At 37.4% G+C, this 21793-nt stretch overlaps 1 protein-coding gene across 3 annotated transcripts in view; it reads right to left on the reverse strand.

The window, feature by feature from the left end:
* LOC119647256 (protein spire) overlaps positions 1-21793 on the reverse strand; it is a 362124-nt gene that overhangs the window by 250032 nt on the left and 90299 nt on the right. For all 3 annotated transcript variants that reach the window (XM_038048136.1, XM_038048137.1, XM_038048135.1), the window contains exon 2: positions 811-845. In XM_038048136.1, coding sequence (XP_037904064.1) covers positions 811-845 — 35 coding nt within the window. The remainder of the gene's footprint in view (positions 1-810; positions 846-21793) is intronic.

Below are 21793 nucleotides of genomic sequence, written 5' to 3' on the forward strand. Positions count from 1 at the left end.
CCCTTAGATGGGGTAATCAAGCACAATGGACCGTTATGGTCTGAATGCTCAGAGGCTTTGCTTCTCCCTCACCTTTGGCGACCTCACGCACACGCACAGCCCTATACAAGCAATTAAACAGTTTTCTTTTTTGCTAGTATTTTTTATTTTAATACGATACACGTCGGACGTGTGGCACTTTAAAAGGGAACAACTGGTTCCCAAAATATCGGTATATGCGCGTTAAAATAAAAAAATACCAGCGACAAAGACAAATCCGTCTAATCATTTGAACCAATTTAATCGCTAGAAACACCGAAAGAAAACTCTTGAAAACCTACACGATTAACCCCTTCCTTTGTTGGAAGTATCTTAAATTTTTGAATTTAAAGTACATACGTGTATACCAATATTCCCGGATTTGTTGTGAAACGTTAGAACCAGGATTTCATCCAAGGTTCTGTGAAATATGCGTAGCCCTAGCTTCCCTTCTAAATGCCTATTCAAAGGTGCACATTTCACACACAAATCCTTCAACTCATTGATAATAAGAATAAAAAAATCAACTGAATATATGTATCTGACGTGGCGCAGTTCCAATATGTATCTCATACATTATTCTTAGGTTACATCACAATTCTATACAAGTAATCCTGTAACCCTGACCAATAAAAACCAGCTTTCAAGTACACGAGACGAAAATAAAAATGCCAAATTCACAGTCCTTAAATAGCAAATTCACTTTATTATCAATTTTGAAATTCAATATGTCAGTCATATTACCAAGAAATTCGAGCTGTCGAAACTGCTTTCAACATAATAAAAACTCACCTTTTTATGAGATGTAACTGTGCAGCTGGCAGCATCTGAAAAAAAAGAAGGAAAAAAAAAATAATTATTTAGTTGTTAAAAGATTTGTGTACAAATTACGATGTGAGATTTCATTGCCTGAAGATAAATTCATTTTTTTCTTGGAGAGGAACTCAACGTATTTAAAATGAAGGAACTCCACCAAATTTATCAAATCACAAGTTTCAGATAAAATTTAATTAAAATCTCCAAGAAAATATTGGTCATGAAAAGGAAATAAAAAGGTGTCATACTGTGAAGAAGATGGAGAAATTCTAATAAAGATATCATCACATTCGTATGAATAAAAAAAAATTGGATAGAAGATGATTTGAAATGACACTGAGGATGCGCATTTAGAAGTCGTATCACTTGGCGAGTTAGTCCATGATTTATGATAACATTAATGGCAACAATGCTCACTAGGATCTATCTAAACTTGTTATTGCTACTCACGACATGTTTTGGAAGAAGATAAAAAATGAAATGAAATAGCTCATTTAATTAAATTTACTATCTTCTATTCACTCGCAACCAAATGGTTACTTTAAAGTGGTGAATTGTGTTGTAAAATACAAGAGTGTTCTTAGCATTACTCACATGATAACCGCTTTTCACAGAACAATACGAGGTGGTTGCTCCCTTAATGCAACTTTGTGGAATCAAAAAGTTTGCTCCAAAAGTAACTGACACAGAAAATAGACTGCTACCAATAAGTAAAGATTTTGAAAGACTTACCCTACAAGGTCAATTTTTCATCAGTTTGGCGTCAAAATTATGACAAACTGGCCGTTTACGACAATGACTGGTAAATATTTGAATTGGTGGTTGAACTGGTGGCCGGCTGAGTTTAGTGCAGTTGTTATTGTGTACTTAACCAAAACATAGCTTCGTATGAGACAAAAACTCTTTGTTGCCTTGCTTATACTAAACACGTCAGAGTCCACCAGTTTCTCAAGAGTTAGTTTTTATGGTTTGACTTAACACACGTTCAGCTCGACCTGTCAGTTACACCGGAAGACCCCGTCATGTATCCGGCCACCAGTTGAATTGAAAACCCCATTCTGGTACCGACAAGCTGCAACATCATTAGTTCAACTCTGAAGCCTTTGTTACGAGAATCTGAAATTTTTTGGTGTGTGAGCATTTATCAAAAATGTTCACCAGCGATAAAGATGCCCACTTAATTCTCGCTCACACCCTAAATTAACATGAAAACCTTCCTCACAGCCCCACAGGCCGATTGGCCGAATCGTTTTTCACCCGACCACCGATCGCCTGAACAGTCAAAACTGACAGACCCTTCAGGTGAAACTGACAGGTCGAACTGAACGTGCATGTCGGGCTTTATGCAGACAAAACTGACCGTGCAAGATCAATCAAACGAATGGCGATCAGGCTTTGTATCCCCATGGTGCAATTTCAGTTCATAGTGCAAGGAGATAATCTATAACCTATGAAACACTAAAGTGAATTTCTCTTATTCCCTCCTTTTTGGAGTATAGGGTATCTATACAGTCTACGGTGCTTGAGTTTCACTTTCATCACACTTAATGCTACAGAATCAGGATAGCACGAATAGGAACACAATCATCTAAGACGACCGTGTTTCGAACGCGAGGTAACGAAATCAAGAGGCGCTCAAAGTCGTTGCAAAAATCGAAAAACCCTGGATGCATGAAAAATGGCCTGCGACCACAAATGGCCCTTACAAGTACAAAATACTCAGGAGCAAGAGAGTTTGAGAGTTTTTAAACATCTCATTGCAAACTTCAAACCTATTAGCGAGCGACTATGTATGATTCCTGTAAAACAAAATTATTCAATGTTTAACTGAATAATTGTTATGCGTCAGCTGAAGATAAAGATTAATTTTACAGTACCCTAAAATTAGATTTGAAATGACATAAGATTGGTACTAAGGTTTTAACGCAAGAAGACGCGAGGACATTCACAAAGGTACGACAGGCTGTGCCCTCCTTTCAACAATTTTGACTTTAGCAGCAAAGTTAGCAAAGTTAGCAACTTTAGTTAGTTAATTGGTTATACTCTTGGCATCCATCATCACCAAACGGTTGCACATTCAACCAAATAGATCCCGTCCTAATTGCTGCCCCCAGTATATTGAACACACACATGGGTGTTGTCACTCACAATACTATCCAAAACAGTGAAGCCCCGATAATTCGTATCCCGATTATTCGTATTTCCGTCTAATTTGTACCAATTTGTCGGTCCCCGGATTTAAAGAAGAAAGAAAAATATGACGACCTACGACGATTCACAAACAAAATTTGCAGACGAAAGTGAAAAAGATATAATAATGAGAGGGTTCTATGGTTTTGAACCCCCTTTCATGGTTAATGAATGATGCTGGAGGGCAAGGTTTTACTATAAAATATGGTCTACGTGCTAAATGCGAGCTGACTCACTTGTACTTAGATAATATCAAGTTGTATACTAGTACTAATGGCACCCTTAGGAGCCTGTTTCGAACAGTAGACATATTTAGCCGTAACATTCCGATGAAATTTACATTAGATAAGTATCGAATCCAAGCCATCCGCAAAGATTATCGTGAGCTGCATGCCGGACATAGAATTGGGGACCTCCACATCTAAGCTATGACCGAGACAAATTTCTACAAACACCTAGGAATTCTGCTTTTTGATTTCCTGCGACGTGTAAAACTGATACTGAAATCGTACCTCTCGGGGAAAAATAAGCGCACTGAATGTGTTCGCTACCCCTTCACTGGCTTATTCATGTGAAATATTGTCGTGATCAGTGTCCAGTGATGGAGGCAGGGACATGGTTGACGTCGCAGCACAACATCATCACCAAGTGGACTCGCTACGCGCTTATTCTTATAGTAAAAAGCCGACGAGTCTCTGTCAGACCTGTCAAACTAAAAACGGATCGATGAATGGAAGTCCATGCATGGCAAACACGTGAATTTTCTCCGGCACCCATTTTTCGAAGAGATAGCTGTGGGCTGGGGAGCCCTTTACAGAATCTGACGAGTTTATGTGCATCATTCCGGACGGCGTGTCCCACCGAGGTTAGAATGAAAAAGCGGGGGCAGAATGACCAGTACAGAATGTGTGGTTCGGCGTTGGAGATGTTGGACCATCTCATTTCTGGCTGCACCGGTGCAATACAAGAACAGAGATATTTCTGCATGTAAGGTGGTTCATCAAAACATTACATAGAAGCATGGGTTGATCATGGTAATATGTCCGGTTTACCGATATGAGTTGCAGGAAGTACTACATGACAGTTCTGATGGGTTCGAAAATGAAAGAAATTTGACGTCTCGATAAAGTGGTTGTAGTTCCCATAATATTGTCAAGTATTGTGCCTATATCCCTCACGACTTCCCTTGATATTCTGCGACATAGTGTAGTTCAAGCAATGTAGGAAGTAAACGACTCTGCAGATGTGCTCGATTTTACAAGGAGTCCTCGACGGATTCTCTCATTAGCCTACCACCGGCCACCACCGTCAGAGCCCCTGTATATTTTTATTTTAGGTAGGGTCGTCCAAGCCTAAATGCTTGGCACTTAGTGCTAGTGTTGGGTAAAATCCGGCATCTTGCGCAAGGATACAAGCCACATACAGACCACTGTGGAGATAAAGAAGAAAATATTAACACCCCAAAGGATATCAAGATAAGATGGGTGCAATATTTCAAAGAGTTGTTGAGTTCCATTCGACTTTATTTGCTGTATAGCAGCTCTACACGATCAGTGGGGTAAGAAAACTTAATGGAGTATCGGCCGATGTAAAAAGAAAAAGAATACGGTCCTATACAAAATATATCATTGATGAATACCAAGGTGACTACAGAACTAATCAACTACTCTCATCAAAACAGGTGCTGAGGAAATTCTGGAAATTTAACATCGCTGTGCCCCAGATTTTTGTAGACTTCGAACAGGCTTATGACAAGAGAGATTGTAACATATTGTGCATAGTAATACTCGATTGTGAAGGGCCGCCGAAACAGGTATGAATGACAAAAGTGATCATGAACAACAAAAAATCCTGGAGAATTGGTATAGAATTTCAACACAAACCCGGGTTTGAAGCAAGGGGATGGTCTCACTTCCATTCTCTTCAATATAGTGGTCATGCCATCGGAGGAATTTCCATCGACGAAAAAGGGTACGACTAATAAAATCAATCCAGCAGTCGTGGATTATATTAATATCATGGAACGTTCAATACTTAAAGCGAAAGCAATTTTTTTTTAGATCTTGAGTCTACACCAAAAGACTATGATTAAACTAAAATTTATGACCAAAGTCAGCGTCAACACAACAAAACAAGACAATACGGGAACACAGCTTCGAAAGAACAACATAATTCGTATCGGTGTGAACCATGACGAAAGTATCTGAAAACGTTAAAAACTTAGAGCGCTGAATCCCTCGGCGGATCCTAGGCTTGCTATCGAAGAAATTAAACTGCAGAATCAGATACAACACGGAATGTTACGAAATCTTTGACGACCCAGCTGCATCCATTTTAAACAAACTTTGCAAGCTGCAAAAGGAAGACGTAAAAATCCTCGAGCACACGCTGGAGGATGAATCTCAACATACGAAACCATAAGGAAAACCACAGAAAAATTTAGGAATATATTTAAATATACGACTACGGCAAATCGCTATTCGCATTTGACAATTGGGGGGCGCGGCCAGTGGATCGAAATTTTTGGAGATAAAGAATTCTGAAGGCGAAGGCCCCATTTGAGCTGCCGTGTTATTAACCGTGATGATTATGGGCATCATTGAATGCGATGTTTGACCCCGACGGTTCAAACGTCTACCGCAGAGTATGGGGATATTTCAGTCGGTCAGGATCCCGTAAGAGGGCAATGAGTTTCACACGCGCAAGACTTTCTTAATGTGATTAAAGCCGACTCGATTTATTGGAAAAAATAATTACAGCAGATTGTGCTATGCTTATGATCTACAAACTAAGCCACAAAATGAATCCTGGTATGGTCAAAACTCCTTAGAGAAAAAAAACCTCCTTTGAGAGTGAGAGTATTGTCCATTATGAATTTGTTTCTGTTAGACAGACAAAGCTACGGCGGCCGGGCAATAATTGTTCAACAGTTTTTAGTTCCAAAGCAAGTCAGGCTGTTTATCAAGCCCCGTCTTCTAGTTTTCAAGTAAAAGTTTCCTGGAATGTAAAGGGGACCACCAGGCAAATTGGCTGTTAGCGCTCCTCCACCATCCAAGATAATAGAGAAAATATGGGCCCGAAGTGAAAATTTTGAGGAGAAATTGGGCCCATGTTAAAAAATATGCGGACCCCTATTATCCTTTTTTTTCATTGAACATTTTATCCCGGGTCTGTGAGAAAAAGTCAAGCCCGATGGGAAGCCTTACGGATCGCCAGGCCTGCTCATATTTCCTCAAAGTAACATTGTTCTCTTCATATTTTACTGCTTCGCAAATAATGTAATAATAAAATTGCGCCGTCTACTTCTTAGTTATGCAGCCAATTTTGCGATCGACTGATATTGTAATTATTTGGAATTCGCTGAATGTACCTATTATCTGACATTTAGCAAGAATTCTCACACTTTCGCTATGACTTGCTTCATTTAGTTTAATTTATAGTCCACTTCCTTTGATGTCATAATTGCTGGCCGTCTTCTGTTTTTGGAATTGACGAATCACCATGAAAAATCTACCATCACTATCTAATCATCATTATAAAGAATTGGATTATTATAAAATTAAAAATCAAATAATGGACAAGAAATAGATGCTAGTTCTTGGAGGCATACAAGTCGCGGTCAGAAATGCAAAAAGGAAGTGCTAGGGCAAATAGCAGGCACCGATTATTTCGATCCGATTAGTACAAGTAGGTTATGAGAAATGGCATGGGAAAATGGGAGCTGCAATTTGCTATATGAAAATGTAACATACTTTAGAAAGTTCCCGAAACGGTTAGTATAATTTTCCTTTTTTGTACATTTTATGTAAATTCGAATCATTGTGCCTTTCTGGCCGAATGGCGGATCGTGATAAATCCGTTTAAATGTGTAAAAAGATTTCTAACTTCCATGAACGCTTGGTGATATCAGGAGATTGATATACACATGTTGTACATACGTTTGATCAGTTCCGCCCGGATCTAGGTTCAGATTTGAAGAACTGTCAGTCCATGTTTGCATATTGCTCTGCTTGTTGCCAGTTTGGAAAAAGATGGGCGGGATTTTTGGCATTTCTTCCTATTTGGCGTTCCTTTTAAACTTTGAGATACACAATAAGAACGAAAATCAAGATTATCTCACAGTCTTGGTATAACAATAATAGAATAAAAAAATAAATGACGACCGAATGCCCGCCAAGATTGAAGTACTCCGGATTTCTGGATGGAATGAAGTCACCGAAATGAGGGAAAAGTAAGGACCACTTGATTCATAATTGAAATTCAAAGAATATTTGCCAGCCAATGATCCAACAGCTGGAAAAATAAATAGTTGGTTCCCGAAATATAGTATTCATGTAAGATCTAATATCTAATAAATGGTGACGGCCTTGGTTCCAGTGAATATATCGCCTGTTATTATGAAAACAAGCCTCAACGAACAGGATTCTGCATCTCTAGAAATATCCAAACAGTAGCCCCTGTTAGGGGATGAATTGTAGGCGGCAAAAACTAATAGCCAAATAGAATAAATCAAATTTATACTAACGTGAAGTACTATACAATGGCAACAACCGAACTTCAGGTTGTGGTACGAGGCCATTCAGCACGCACCTTCAAATTATCAACATATAAAGCATAATGGGCATAGCGAAGGATCGACTTCTCCTTTTTCCGAAAGTGTGAACAATATACTAATCAATTGTTTTCACCATGCACTTTTTGAGCATATACGTCCATCCTTTACGAAGAATAAAGCTATGTTCGGTATTGTTAGGACTAATATCTCAAGCGAAAATTGTCTAGCCATAGCTATAACCTCTACAGAGCTGGGAGAGTAATTAAAGTCATAATACTGTCGAAAACAATCATATAGGGGACACATTATTAAACTACGTAACGTGTGACGTAATGTGGGTACAAAAAGAAGTGCTTCTTTCAAATGTCTTAGGTTACCAAATATTTGACTTCCGAACACGAAGGTTAAGTTAACGGTTTGAATGCTGAATCTTTCAATATTTTTTGCACCATAGAAAAGATTTTTATATAAGCATCATTGTTTGAAATCAAGCCACCTAATTATACTTCAGATTTATTATCAATCTAGAGAAAAATAATTTTCGACAAAAATATTTGGCAACATATGGCATGGATTTTCAGTTTGCAAAGCGGAGAAAATTAAGATTTAAAAACTGTTGTAGTGGCGTCTGTATTGATCCTTAGTTGGCTTTTCCTAAACAGCTCTTCGAAACGAACACGCCTTGTCTGGGACGAACGAGCGATCACATGGGGCAAACACATCCCAACACGTCAAAAAATGTCGAAAATTCATCGTGCATTTTAGTTTTCCAACATTGTCCAAAAAGATTCCTTTATTCTCTGACTAGAACAAAGGTAGCCAACCGCGTGTCGATGGGACACTTTAATGGAGCTGTATCTAGGTGGTTGCCGATCTGCACGATAAACTTTCACATTTTATTTAGATTTTGAGATAACTCTACCCTCACGATTCACCATGATCAATTCGCATGATCACTTTGGCGACCCCCTTCTTCTCAGATCAATACAAAACACATTAAAATGTACTATATGACTAAGAGTGCATTGTTTCTAACTAATTGAAAATATTTTTCCTTCCATCGTGAATGTATTCTCCTATCATGTAGGGTTTAATTGTAAACCATATCAGGTTACCTTAGATAGAGCGTATTATCCCCTCTTATAACAACTGTCAAAGGTACTAGAATATTCAACCAAGACTGTCTGTAAGGCTGCTTCTAACATGAAGATGTATGAGGGGGGATCCATAAGTTCCGGGAATTACGCTGTGGTGGGGAAGGAGAGTGTTAGTGTTACGCCACCTGCGTCAGTGTACGAAGGTGTGTCGCTTTTTTAGTAAAACAATTTCGACGAAAACGTAATGGCAGATTGTCTTGAACAACGCGCGGCTGTGAAATTTTGTTTCCTGTTGGGGAAATCGGCCGCGGAAACTATTGTAATGTTTAAGACTACTTATGGGGATGCTGCCTTAAGTAAAACCAAAGTTTATGATTTTCACGTTTTAAAAATGGAAAAATGTCTATTGAGGACGCCCCTCAACGTCAAGAACTGATGAAAACGTCGACAAAATCAATGCCCTCGTTCGTGAAGACCGTCGCCGAATATGTGATATGTCGGAAATGTCACGGAGTTCAATCCAGAGAATTTTATCCGAAGATTTGCACATGACAAGGGTTGCAGCCAGATTCGTCCTGCCCCTTCTCACAGCAAAGGGAGCGTCGACTTCAAGCATGTTTTGAGCTTCAAAATCAGCTCGAGAAGGACCCTGAATTATTTTCCTGGTGATGAATCATGGTGCTATGGATACGACCCCGAAACAAAGCAGCAATCAAGCCAGTGGAAGACAGCTGGCTATCCTCGTCCCAAAAAAACTCGCCAAGTAAAGTTAAACATCAAAACAATGCTCATTTGTTTCTTGGATTGCTGAGGTGTTGTGTACGCGGAGTTCGTTCCCCCGGGTCAAACTGTCAACCAGAAGTTCTACTTGGAGGTTTTGAAAAAACTGAGAGAGAGTATCCGGAAGAAAAGGGCAGATCTTTGGCGCACAAGCGACTGGCTCTTCCATCATGACAACGCGCCCGCCCACACCGCCCTTTCCGTGAAGAAATTTTTGACCAAAAACGTCATGACACCCATTGTCCACCCCGCATACTCACCGGATCTAGCCCCCTGTGATTTCTTTTTGTTTCCCCGACTCCAAAGGAATCTGAAAGGAAAGCATTTTGCCACTGTGGAGGAGGTGAAACAAAAATCGCGGAAGGCTTAAAGGACCACTGGCTGGTGCTGGAAGGCACCTGTACCACATTTTGCCGACAGAGGATCACTTAATATTTTTAACATATATGTATATAGCATGGCTTGGCAAAGTCTCTTTTTATGCCTAATTCTTATTGAGCGACATCATGCAACAAACTGCAAAGTGTAGATAGATTAGACTGAATGAAGTCAAGCGAGGATAGTCTAGCCATTGTTTTATTTTTCTATTGACGTCAAGACCGCAATTGACACAAAAGTCGATATTGAAGGGAAATACCTCAACGGACCATTGTTACGATTTTCGAAAGTAGAAGCAGCATCATTTGGAACACATCGTGGGCATGCAGCTGCTTATAAGTTTAAAAGATTATTCAGTTGAGAATCATTAAAAGATTACATTAATAAAGAATATACACACAAAAGTATGTGAAGAACTTAGCCTATTTTATGAAAACCACTTTAATATCTTCAGTAATGATATGCACATAAGAAACAATCAAAACAATTCGATAGCGTGAGGATGTACATACATAGGTGTGAAAAACACAACAAAAATTGGTCATCCAACTATGTTAACTGGCTATCCGTTGCACAGTTCTAGTATCCATAATAGTACTCTTTTATTCCATACATAATATTATGCATTCAGGGCATCAATGCTTTGATATCATTATCCAAAAACGCAGTTACTAATGATAACATTGCCTATGACACACGAATTCTGATGGTGACACCGCTATCTTTTACCACATGGTTAACAACAATTTAAGTGTAATATTTAGTTAGCTGAGGCAAGATGCTGAAGTCTTAACTCTTGATAAAAGAATCCAATTTTTAAGCTTTGATAAATATTTATCTAGTGTAAAAGATGTCTTACTCCCAGTATTACCACATGCGGTCTCATGACTATATTCTGCTGTTGTAATTTATTGTCATATTTGGAATGTTTATTTTAGGATGTTGTGATATGTTATTCCAAGCAATCTGATAGGCGGTTTAAGGGATTTCGGAGGTTGATGTTTCCCATTTCTGAATTTTACTAGCAGCTGTTTAGCAATGTTTATTTCTTTTGAAAATATTATTAGTCACCTCAATAAAAACCAAAAAAACTGGGATAGGTACTTCTCGAGATACTGGCCTTATCAATGTATTACCATCAAAATAAACTTGTATGTATTATCGTTTTTATCTGATATTTAAATGAGGTGTGTTGTGACAACATCGGAGATATAATCTTTTATTGTATAAGACCAAACCAAGAATTTTTATTGAAATAGCAATGGTTTATTTTCATTTATTTTAATTCTCAAGCACTATTTGGATAGCCTAGATGATGAGATGTACTATTTAAAAGTCCTCTAATTTCCAGCAATTAAGAAAATCAACAATTTTTACGATATAAGGTGTGGACATCAAACTCGACATCTTCATATCAATCCATGAACATATTAAGTTTATATAACTTATCGTTGAAATTATTTTCTAATTTACGTTCTAAAAGAGTACTCTGGTCTTCTTGACGTATGAAAATCGTTTTTTATTTCAATTTATAAGCAGAAATGAGGTAATTTAGAGGTTTTTATGGTTTCGCAGAAATACACTTTTTATTATTCACTTTATAAAATGCATATTCGTTAAAGTTTTAAGCTTTATATATATACTATAAATTTCATTTTACATCATTAAAAACTATCAATTTAGGATTTAAAAAGAGACTCTTGCAAATCTATAATACTGGAAAACGAAGCTTTTTTTAAGTTTTTTCTCTGCTATTAAAATAAACTAAAAAAGTAGTTTGAAATAATAAAAAACTTGTTTTTTCTTATTCGCTGGCGTTGATATTTTTATTTTTAGTCCCCCCTTGTTAACACTGATGAAGGGAACAAGTGGATCCCGAAATATCGGTTTTTGCAAAAATAAAAATATCAACACCAGCGAATAAGAAAAAAACAAGTTTTTTATTATTTCAAATAATTAATCGCTAGAAACACCGCATAATTACACTCAGATAAAAAAGTAGAATTGCATAGAAGGTTCTCGAAATATCACTCTAATTCAAATTTGTAATGTGCCATTCGTTACCCATGCATAAAAGGAGTGTATATCAAAATGTGTAATCTAAATTAAGATTGAACTAAGGTGATATTCTTTATTTTCATTTAGAGCGACAAGATCGCTTTAATTTGTATTGATCAGATAGTTTCAACATTCGTTGGAACAACTCAAGTTTTGACGCGGAACGCAATGGTGTCCATTGTTTGCTTCAGCGGGAGCAGAATTCACGCAACGGCTTTTATCTGATCGCGAAGAAAGTGGGGATTACCATGCAACGTTAGATGCCTGTAAAATTCTCGTTTTTTAACAAGCAACCTTGCTTGGTTCGCAGCTCATCATTTTAAATTAATTAACTGGATAGTCTGTTCACCTCTTTTCAATCCTTTGTGGTACCTGTACGGAATATCTATTAGCCGCATCTATGCGAATAACTGAAGATTTGCTGTAAAATGGAAACCCTCTCAGACTGTGTAGATGCCCTATACTCCAACAAGGAGTGAACAGGAAATACTAAGTGATAAGCCTACTGCAGCGGGACAACATACAGACGAACCTAAAAATATCTTCAAACCCAGATATCAACCGGAAACGAGATGAAGAAAAAGCTATCGATCAAACCTCTAAAATGAAACTTCAAGTTCTGTATTTGGATTGTTAGCTTTACCTTACCATTTCACGGCTTTTGAGTTCTAGTGGAAGTCAGAAGCAAGAGTAAGAGGCAGGCCCCTAACTGACAAGAGGGGTAGTCAGGCAGATATATTAGAAAAATGGTGAATAATAAGTAAAAGTAAGACGCAAACAAAATAGTGTCCCAAACGAATTCTGAGGAAATGAAGTCAATTTCAGGTCAGAAGTACGTTACAGTCCCTAGAAGGAGGAGAAGAAGGAAGGAGCCGATATCACTACGCTGTGAATGATAGCAGTCAAAGTTGGCGCGAAGAAAATATGCAAAAAAATCGGACAATCTTACCCCCTGCCCCTTTCTAGAGCATACTAGGCATCATGGAAAGTAAAAACATTAACAAGTTTCATGATTAAACGCATAGATTGTCGAGAGAACCTCGATCCTTTTCATGTTCTTTTAGGCCTTTAATACTGGCCCTATCTCTGTTAATGTTCACAACAGCTTTAACATAAAGTATATTTCTTCAAATTTTGAAATACCTGCCAACTTTATATCAGAGGCCTGCTTTCATGCTTTCCATTTTCCATTTTGGTGGTCCAAAATATACTGAAAATTTTCAGTAAGATTCAGAAGGAAATGGTCACCATTCCAATAAGTTTATGTTTTATTTTTTTAGAAAACTTTTACGGCATAAAGTAAAGTTTGGACTATAAATTTCTCCGTATCGATTGGCTCTAAAATATATTACCCCTTCCTGGAGTGCATCATCGTATCGATTCCTCTTTACTATAATGCTAATGTGGCACAAAAGCAATAATTTTTAAAACCCTGGGGTAACTATCAGGTGGCCTATGTGATTGCCACATTTGTCTTTGAGAAGATAGTCCGTTGACATTACGAAAAGAATAATTCTCACCGACGTATCAGTCATGGAAAGTCAATCGTACTACTTGAGAAGGACCCATAAGTCCCTAGTACGTCTTGTCTACCGAAAATCGAAATTAAAGAAAAAATAACGAAGTTGGCATGGCTGATGTTCATTTCAGTAGCAAAATGTAATCTTGGTAGAGTCAGAATTGATCTCCTTAATCGAATACCAAAATGTCAACGTTGCATTCAAGAGGGTGGACTTTATCTTCCAATATAGTAAAGATAACAGCTGCCGTATCATAGCTCATAGCGAAACAGATTCGGCTTGTTTCTGTATTTTCCCAAAAAAATCCAGGATTTGCCAAACCAGTTTCAAAATCACTTTTCTAAACCGGCTTCAGAATTTTAAATTTAAAAATCAGAATTGCACAGATGGAAAACTGCGAAAAAGGCGCCTTCGATAGTATGACCACGTAATTCACGCTAAAGAAAATTCACTTGCCAAGATTGGTCTGAACATCGAAGTCCATGGTAAACAACGGTGGATTGATAGTTGGATGCGAATTTAAAATCCTCGCGATTGCATCCAGATCAGGCATTTGATAGAACCAAATCGCGAAACCGATCACGACGAGCCGACCCCACTTGTGGACCGGACAAAGACTGAACAAATAGAAGAAGAATTTTGTTCATATTCTGGTTATGAAATTTTGTACCAACTTTCCCTTCGGCTTCATAGAGAAAGAGGCTTGCCGCCGTTTCGGATGCTCACTATAACATCCATCATCCATTGCTCGGTGAAGTTAGCCTATTCGCAATAATATTCAGGGCATGCCCCTCCCCACAATTTTTTAAAAAAAGATACTGAACTTTCCTGCAGTTCCATTTCAAATTCATTGAAATTGTATTAAGTTTTCTGAACTGGTCATATTGGTAATTGATAGCTGTTATGAAGATCCGATTTCCTCCTTGATCTATTGGTACCGTTAGAACAGCAGATTGCCGCGCCGGGAGCGTTCTAAGGATAGAAAGAATAAAATTTGACTCATCGCTAAGTAACAATTTCTCTCGTTCTACTGGTGTCGATAAAGTCCGTACCATAATTCTTCCTTTTCAGTACATTTTTTTTTAACCTCCTCAGAGAATTATGAATGATCGATTTTCTTAAATCTATATAGCATACATGGGCAAGATAGCTTACTTCATCTTTTTCAGGATTTTTCTTCTAGCGTTTCCTTCATAAACCAAAAGCCTCTAATTCAAGTCTTTTGCAATCTCCATCTTCATTATTTCCTTGCCTACGATCTTGACGAGAAAGTGCAGTTTTAGAATTTGGTTCGATTTAAAGGTAGCCTCCTGTTACAAAAATGGAGAACTTCAACTGATAAGGATAGTAACGGGAACAAAGTTGAAACAGCCCAAATTTTGAAGATGGATTGAGATCGTTTTCCCGTTCGCTGGGTCTATTAAAGATTTTATATAATTAGCAGTTCGGTTCCAAGAAGAAAGGCATGGCGAGGAGGCCATACATACAAACGAGGGGTGCAAATTTTTTTTTCATCAAGTACAATCATGATCTCGGTTAGTGCTTTTCGAAGCCGGTCTTAATTTTGACATTTGTTGGAAAGATGGGGGGCGGGGGGTTGAAAGTGATCATTTCTTTAACGAACCCATTCTCAGAAACTACTCAACCGAAAATTCTGAAAAAAATCAAGAGTCTGCCTCTATATGGTGCCCCGAAATGCCCTCTACACCGATACCTGTTCAAATAAAGCTACAGCATAGAGCATGATTCTGCCAAATTTGGTGAAAATCGCAATATTACTAACAAAGTTATATTAGGTCAAAGCTGTCGCTTCTGTGCAAATTCAAGGCTTTGAATGTCAATATCATATATATATTACGTGCTACATACTAATGGGGCAAATACACACTCAAATCTCTTTACAAAAGAAATACACAAAACCTTTCATACCTGAAGCGTTTAGCTTCGGGCTTCCCGACTTGTTTTATTTTGGTATGCATCTTTTTTGTCTAGTAATTGGCAGTAATAGCGGAAATTAACTACTACGCGACGGTGAAAAGAGTCAATAAAAAAAAATGTCTTAGGGTCTCTAAAACATGATGGCAAATTCTCATTCTCTATAAAAACGCATAATGGGCCACTTTAAATATGTCACGAATCATCACTTTTTACCATATCCGTTTTTCCGATCACCAGAAAAAAAACGATGAATCCCTTTTGTTGAGACCTCAATTTTATCCACTGAAAAAATAATCTCAACAACGGGGAGACAATGCTATTATCCAAAAGCCCGACTATTGCATTGATCTTTGTGGATAAAATTCGAGATCATCGAACGCGGACTGATTTTTCACCACTTTCCGCCCTTCAGGAAAATCGCCCCTATGCACAAGGTTCTCAACTAGTTCCAGAAAAATGTTTGTTCCACTTGATAAATTGAGCTTATCAACTAGCTAAGATTTCGAGAGCCATTCCTCTTTTCTTCTCCAAACCTCCACTAAACCGTCGTTACAAAAACTTCCGGTACAAAAAGTCTTCGTTATAATGATCTGAAGTATTGTCCTCTATAAATTGGCATCGATTTTCTAACGCAGCAGTCGACATAATGAACAAACTTGGATAGGACAAACTGCAAACTATATTTGAACCCTGAAATAATTAATTGGAACTGAGCAGCTAGGGCGTTTGTATACGTTAAAAACCCGTCACCTAATTTTCGAAAAAACACCATGAAATGAGTGGTCTCACCAATGGATCAAAAATCCGAATATGCCGAAGAAGATATTTTTAACTGAGACAAACCATCGTGTTTTTTCATCTTTTGGTGGATATAATTCTTGGCCTAAGACGCGTTAACTTTCATAGTGGCGTGAGGTAGCTTTTTTGCAAATACAAATGATACTAAGGAAATGAAACATCCTGAGACAGAGAAGTACCAGAAACCAGGTCTTTGCAAAACATTAACAGATTACAAATATCCTACACCATAGAAAAGCTTGGATTGATGCGCCTTCGATCAGAGAATGGTGATAAAGCCCATAAATTAATTCCGTGAGCACTTCGATCTACCTAGCATTGAAATTGTAAAATTTAGATAAAAGAAATGCTAGTTCCATATTTGAATAAAAGAATTGTTATTATTTAAATACACTGCACTTCGTGGTAAAATTGCTCCTACATTAATTACGATGTAGAGAATAAATAGTAGGTTCCCGAAATACAGTATCCACAAATAATAAGAATTCTTTTAACCAAAAACGTAACAAGTTTTCTTCTTCTCAAATTTAAAATGCTGGCTAATAAAAATTATTCTAGACTTTCAGATCGATCGAAGTTATATTTTTCCCTCCGAATTCAACATCCGTAATATATCATCATCTGAATGCAATTATCGTAGGCATTAATAGAAGAATGGTATGTGCATGGGATACAGTTTCGCGAGAAACAATAACAAATTTTCCAAAGAGTGCTGAACAATAGACAGGAATGAATAGAATTACTAAAAAGCGTTATTTGAGCCTTAACGAATTTGTGAACATCGACGAAAACTTATCCATGGGAGAGCTTTTCGAATTTACTGAGAAGTCGAGCGAAGACGAATCAGAAAAAGAGACTGATATCGAAGGAGAAATTACTAAAAAACGAACTAGGAAAAAAATTATAGAAGAAGAACTCTCCGGTATTGAGAGACTAGGGGATACAACCGAGGTGGAACCCGAAGTGACAGCATTGTTACATACAATAGCGCATGTCTGTGAGAAGTCAATCCACATCCTGGGAATCTGAGGCATTCCCCAGAGAGTGGAAGAAGGTGAAGATCGTTAAGATTCCAAAGAAGGGCACCCGTTTTCAGTATGAGAACTGGAGGGGTTTTTGCATCCTGAAAGCTTGATCGGCACAGGGCGAGCTGGTTTCCGCTCCGTATTCTTCTGCATAGACCATAACAACACCCTGCGGATGATTTTGGAACACCGCGGAGAGTTTAGATCTTTGCTCTATCTGCTCTTCGTCAATTTTGAGGAAAATGTCGACGGCATGAACAGAGTGCTCTATGAAGGAGGACATTCCATCCATCGAAGTTCGCCGGCATTGCATCGTGTCTTCCTCTTATGACCCTCTTCGTATTGCCTTATTCAGAGGACGTGGCGGAATTCAATGGTCTGAAGGATCATCGTACTCGTACTTTCCCGGCAATGAATGGGTCACATATTACGGAGGGGCATTGGTGGCTATGCCATGCAGTGAAGTCAACTCTCCCAAGATGGCCGACGAGTGGGTCGCCCCAAGGGAACTTGGCACAGAACGGAAGAAAAGGAGTGCGAGCATCTTGAGGGAGCTGGACAATTCAGGTAACCGCAAGCGAAGTGTAAACATTGAAGTTGACAATTAGTGTGATATTCGTATGAGGAGATCTATGGGAAATTCGTGGGACACAAGCGGGCTCCCTGATTATAGTAACAAGATTTCCGCTTAAATTTGACTACCTACCTCTATATGTGATAAAAGCCACAATGTAAAGATTGCTTTATCTGTCCCCGAGAAAGAAAGCACTTGGACCGGCCCAAAGATGGCATATCGAAATCACCGTTAACAAAGAAAAATTAGTAGAATATATAATATTATAGATAAATGTTACAATTCTCACTTGCATTGTTTTCCCAACATTTTTATTCTGCCTGGTCTATTGTAATCCCAGTGATAACTTCAACAGGTCCCGTCCTTCATTTCTCCAAATTTGATTGTGAAAAAATTCCACGGAAGTTCCCCATTCTATCTAAATTCTAACTGCCATGGAGAATGTATGGTAATTCTGCGTAAACTGAAATTAGCAATGCATATCTAATACGCTTAAGTGAAATTCGCTAGAGAAATACGAAAACATGTCGCTCCAGAAATAAATTTGCAATTTTATTATGCACTTTAAGCGAATCATTGATGCTGTATCGTAAGTCTATTGAATATCTTATGTTAATTATTCCATCAAAATTCAATGCGATACAAAGATCGAATAGGAAACCGTTAGTGCATAAGCATTTAACAAATTTAAAGCTGTATCTATGATTCTAAACTAATTTTAACACGGGCATAATTGCCATATCTTTAAAATATGTAAATATATACTGCATTTACTATCTTTAGAATGTTAAATAACTGCTGAAGAACTACTGGAGAGGAATAAAAATATCAAAAACGAGCTAGACATGCGGGAAATTTAGACATTTCGGCGGGTAATCCCATATTTGTATAATATATAGGTCAGGAGTAACAAAGTTCGTCATGTGGGTCGGTGTTTTGTGTGAAAGATGTGAATAAAAATTTAGGTTATTTCCTTTCATTGATTGCCAGAGTTTTGAATACATAAAATTATATATTAGCTTTTTTCGATTACTGAGAGGACCATGAGGAGGTGACATAGCAGAACTCAGATTTCATACACTAAATACAACTTTCTTGAATTAAGATGAAAACAGCTAACTTAGATAAAACTACACAACAATTGTAGTTTTATTTTACACCACAAGCTGAAATTTCCCTTTTGCAATCTCATGGTAATTTTCATGTGAAGTACAAAAAGCGGTGGCTTACGCATGTTTGGGAGGATGCTCAAGTTGTAAGTAGCCACAAAAGTAGCACCAAACTTTTTCCTTCATAAATTAGTCTAGCAAAAGCTTAATTACTTTTGGTAAGTATACACACCCATATGTACATATACAAAGCTATTATAACTCCAAAAAACACCGTCCAACGCCCGTGATCTTGAAACAAAAAGTGAAATTTTTCTCCCATGAAAAACGAGAAGTAATCACTGTGATTGCTTCTCGTAAAAATTCCCAAATCAAACATAAACTCGTGCATTTGAAAAGACCTGAAGAAATGAAAAACAAAAAAATTGCCGCATAGGTAAATTGCTTTAAATTTCCTCAGCAAGTACTTTACTTATCAATAATATAACAACATATACTTAATCGAAAATTTCTTTAACAAAAGAGAAACCACTGCCGGGCTATGTTGCTTAGAGCTAGTGCTAGCAAGCAAAAACCAGTGCTTAATGGAGTATAGTTTATTTTAAAAGGTATGTTTATTTTTAAAGTGAACAATTAATTGCGGTCAATCAAGGTTATCTATAATTTTTTTTTTCAATCTCTTACGCTTCTTAGATTAGTTTTTTACCTCATTTGCGGCCTATTGAGATTTTTTCTCCTTCATCTACTGCTTGAATGTAAAGAATGAAGATTGAAAAAAGCAGCTCTTCTTAATTTCCAGCTTCTTAAGAGTTTTTAAGATATTCAGCGAAATTGGTACTTGTCTTTCGCGAGTCCGTTGAATTGATTGGATTCAATCTTAAGTGGTATCATATAATTCGCTTCAAGAATTCGATTTCTTTCAGATTCAGTATTGGATGCTTTCGCCGTTTTTGAGATAATAGAAAGAAATGCCTAAGTATGTACCTGCTTAATTGTTGATATATTTGGGGAGTTAGCTAAGTTAAGTGAGCTCGATTAGTGGTTTAAGCCTTAAGTAGTCAATTCTGTTCGATGACCATTATCTTAGGTAGACATCTTCAACGCTGGACGCTTTAGTTTCAATGATTCATGGAGAGAAAGAATATTTGCAGACAAGTTTCAACTGCGGATTCAATGCAACATTTCTTCTTTAACTGATGACATTTTCACTTCCTCAGGAAGGAATGCCAGTTTAGCTAAAATTAAATTCAAAGCTGTTCTAAAGCCGAGCCAAGCTGACTGTTCAAATCAGCTTACGCAAAAATATTGAAAGTTAGTTGTTGATAATATCATGGTTTTTGGAAGTACGAACCTTGTTTACCTATAAAGAAAATCACCAAGTAGTTTAGTACCAGCCAGTACGCGCACACAGCCGTTCGGCGTTCATAGTTCTGTCTTCCTTGCAATATGAGCTTCCGCTACCGTCTTATCCCCCGCAGTGTAAATTATTACATAAGAAAGTAAAGATTTAATTGGCCGTACAGCCTACCTGCAAGGAAGACTAAAATTTTCCTTACTTGAAAATATTTTACTAACGATTATTAAGGGATAGCCTAGAAACCTTTCTTTATCGTTGCAGAGTTCGAAAATGTAATCAATTTTTTTTTTTTAAATAATAAAACTTGTTTTTTCTATTCGCTAGTTTAGAATTTTTTTTTGCAAATTCCGATATTTCGGGAACCACTTGTTCGCTTCATCAGTGCTAACAAGTCTGCTCATCAGACTACCAGAGCGAAAAACTCTACATTATGGACTCTGCAAGGAAGAACGGGTACACCAGCACTACCATAGACACGATGATCAGGAGACACTACACTGTACACCCAACAATCGACTTCTTTCGCAGTAAAAAGATCAAGCATCACTTTTTCAACTCTGTCCAACCATATAAAACGGACATTGGCAAGGTACGATATTAAACTGGTAGGGTCAAGTCGTATCGATCAGCTAAAATCCCATCTGGCTAGAGAAAAGGACCAAAAAACGGTGCTCAGATTGAAAAGGCTGGTAACTACTAGATTTACGGAGCATACGAAGGAAACTCTGTATATCTGCTATCAAGTACTCCCCCCAAAAACGAACAAAATCGATGGTGGCTAAACATGTGGTGGAATGCGGCGATTTGAAAGTGTTGAAACAGGTAAGGAAAATTAACCAGCTGGATGCCTATGAAAGCTTATTCATTAGCAAGCAGCCGGTAGACACTAGACTGAGTTCAGATCTAGGCAATTGCTATTCACAATTATTTAAAAAACTTTTAAAAAAACTAATTAAAAACCTCTTCTTCTTTGAGGATAGACAAACAAGTCTTTAAAATGTAATTAAATATTTCTTTTTCAAGCTTCAGATGTAAGTCTTTAAAAACTAATTTAGCCATAATTAGAATAGTATTATAGATTTAGATTAATATAAATATAGCTAATAAACCCACTCATGAGCAACCTTGTTAGCAATAATGAAGGGAACAACTGGTTCCCGAAATATCGGTACTCGCAAAATAAAATTCTACACTAGCGAATAGAAAAAACAAGTTTTACTATTTCAAATAAATAATCGCTAGAAACACTGCGAAAATACACTAAAAAAAGGAATCAATTTTCATTGCCAGCAGCCACTGAGACATGCTCCCGTCATATAAAATAATTACTCGGTTTATTTTTGGTAAGCCCGTAACTTGCTTTTGTCGCTTTTGTCGCTCTTCAATGTCAAGTCAGATATAATCGTAACACTTTGGCGATACTATATGCCATTGTTTTCTCCGATTAAAAAGAAAAATATATGTATATTTGAAACCCATCTTCTGAAAAAAATCTTCAAAAAAGTGCAATCTTCTACAGTAAAGTAGAAAAAAATTCTGCGGATTGACAAAATATATCTTTTCATAGCAAGATTAAATAA

This window comes from Hermetia illucens, chromosome 1, assembly GCF_905115235.1.
Source record: "Hermetia illucens chromosome 1, iHerIll2.2.curated.20191125, whole genome shotgun sequence".
NCBI lineage: Eukaryota > Metazoa > Arthropoda > Insecta > Diptera > Stratiomyidae > Hermetia > Hermetia illucens.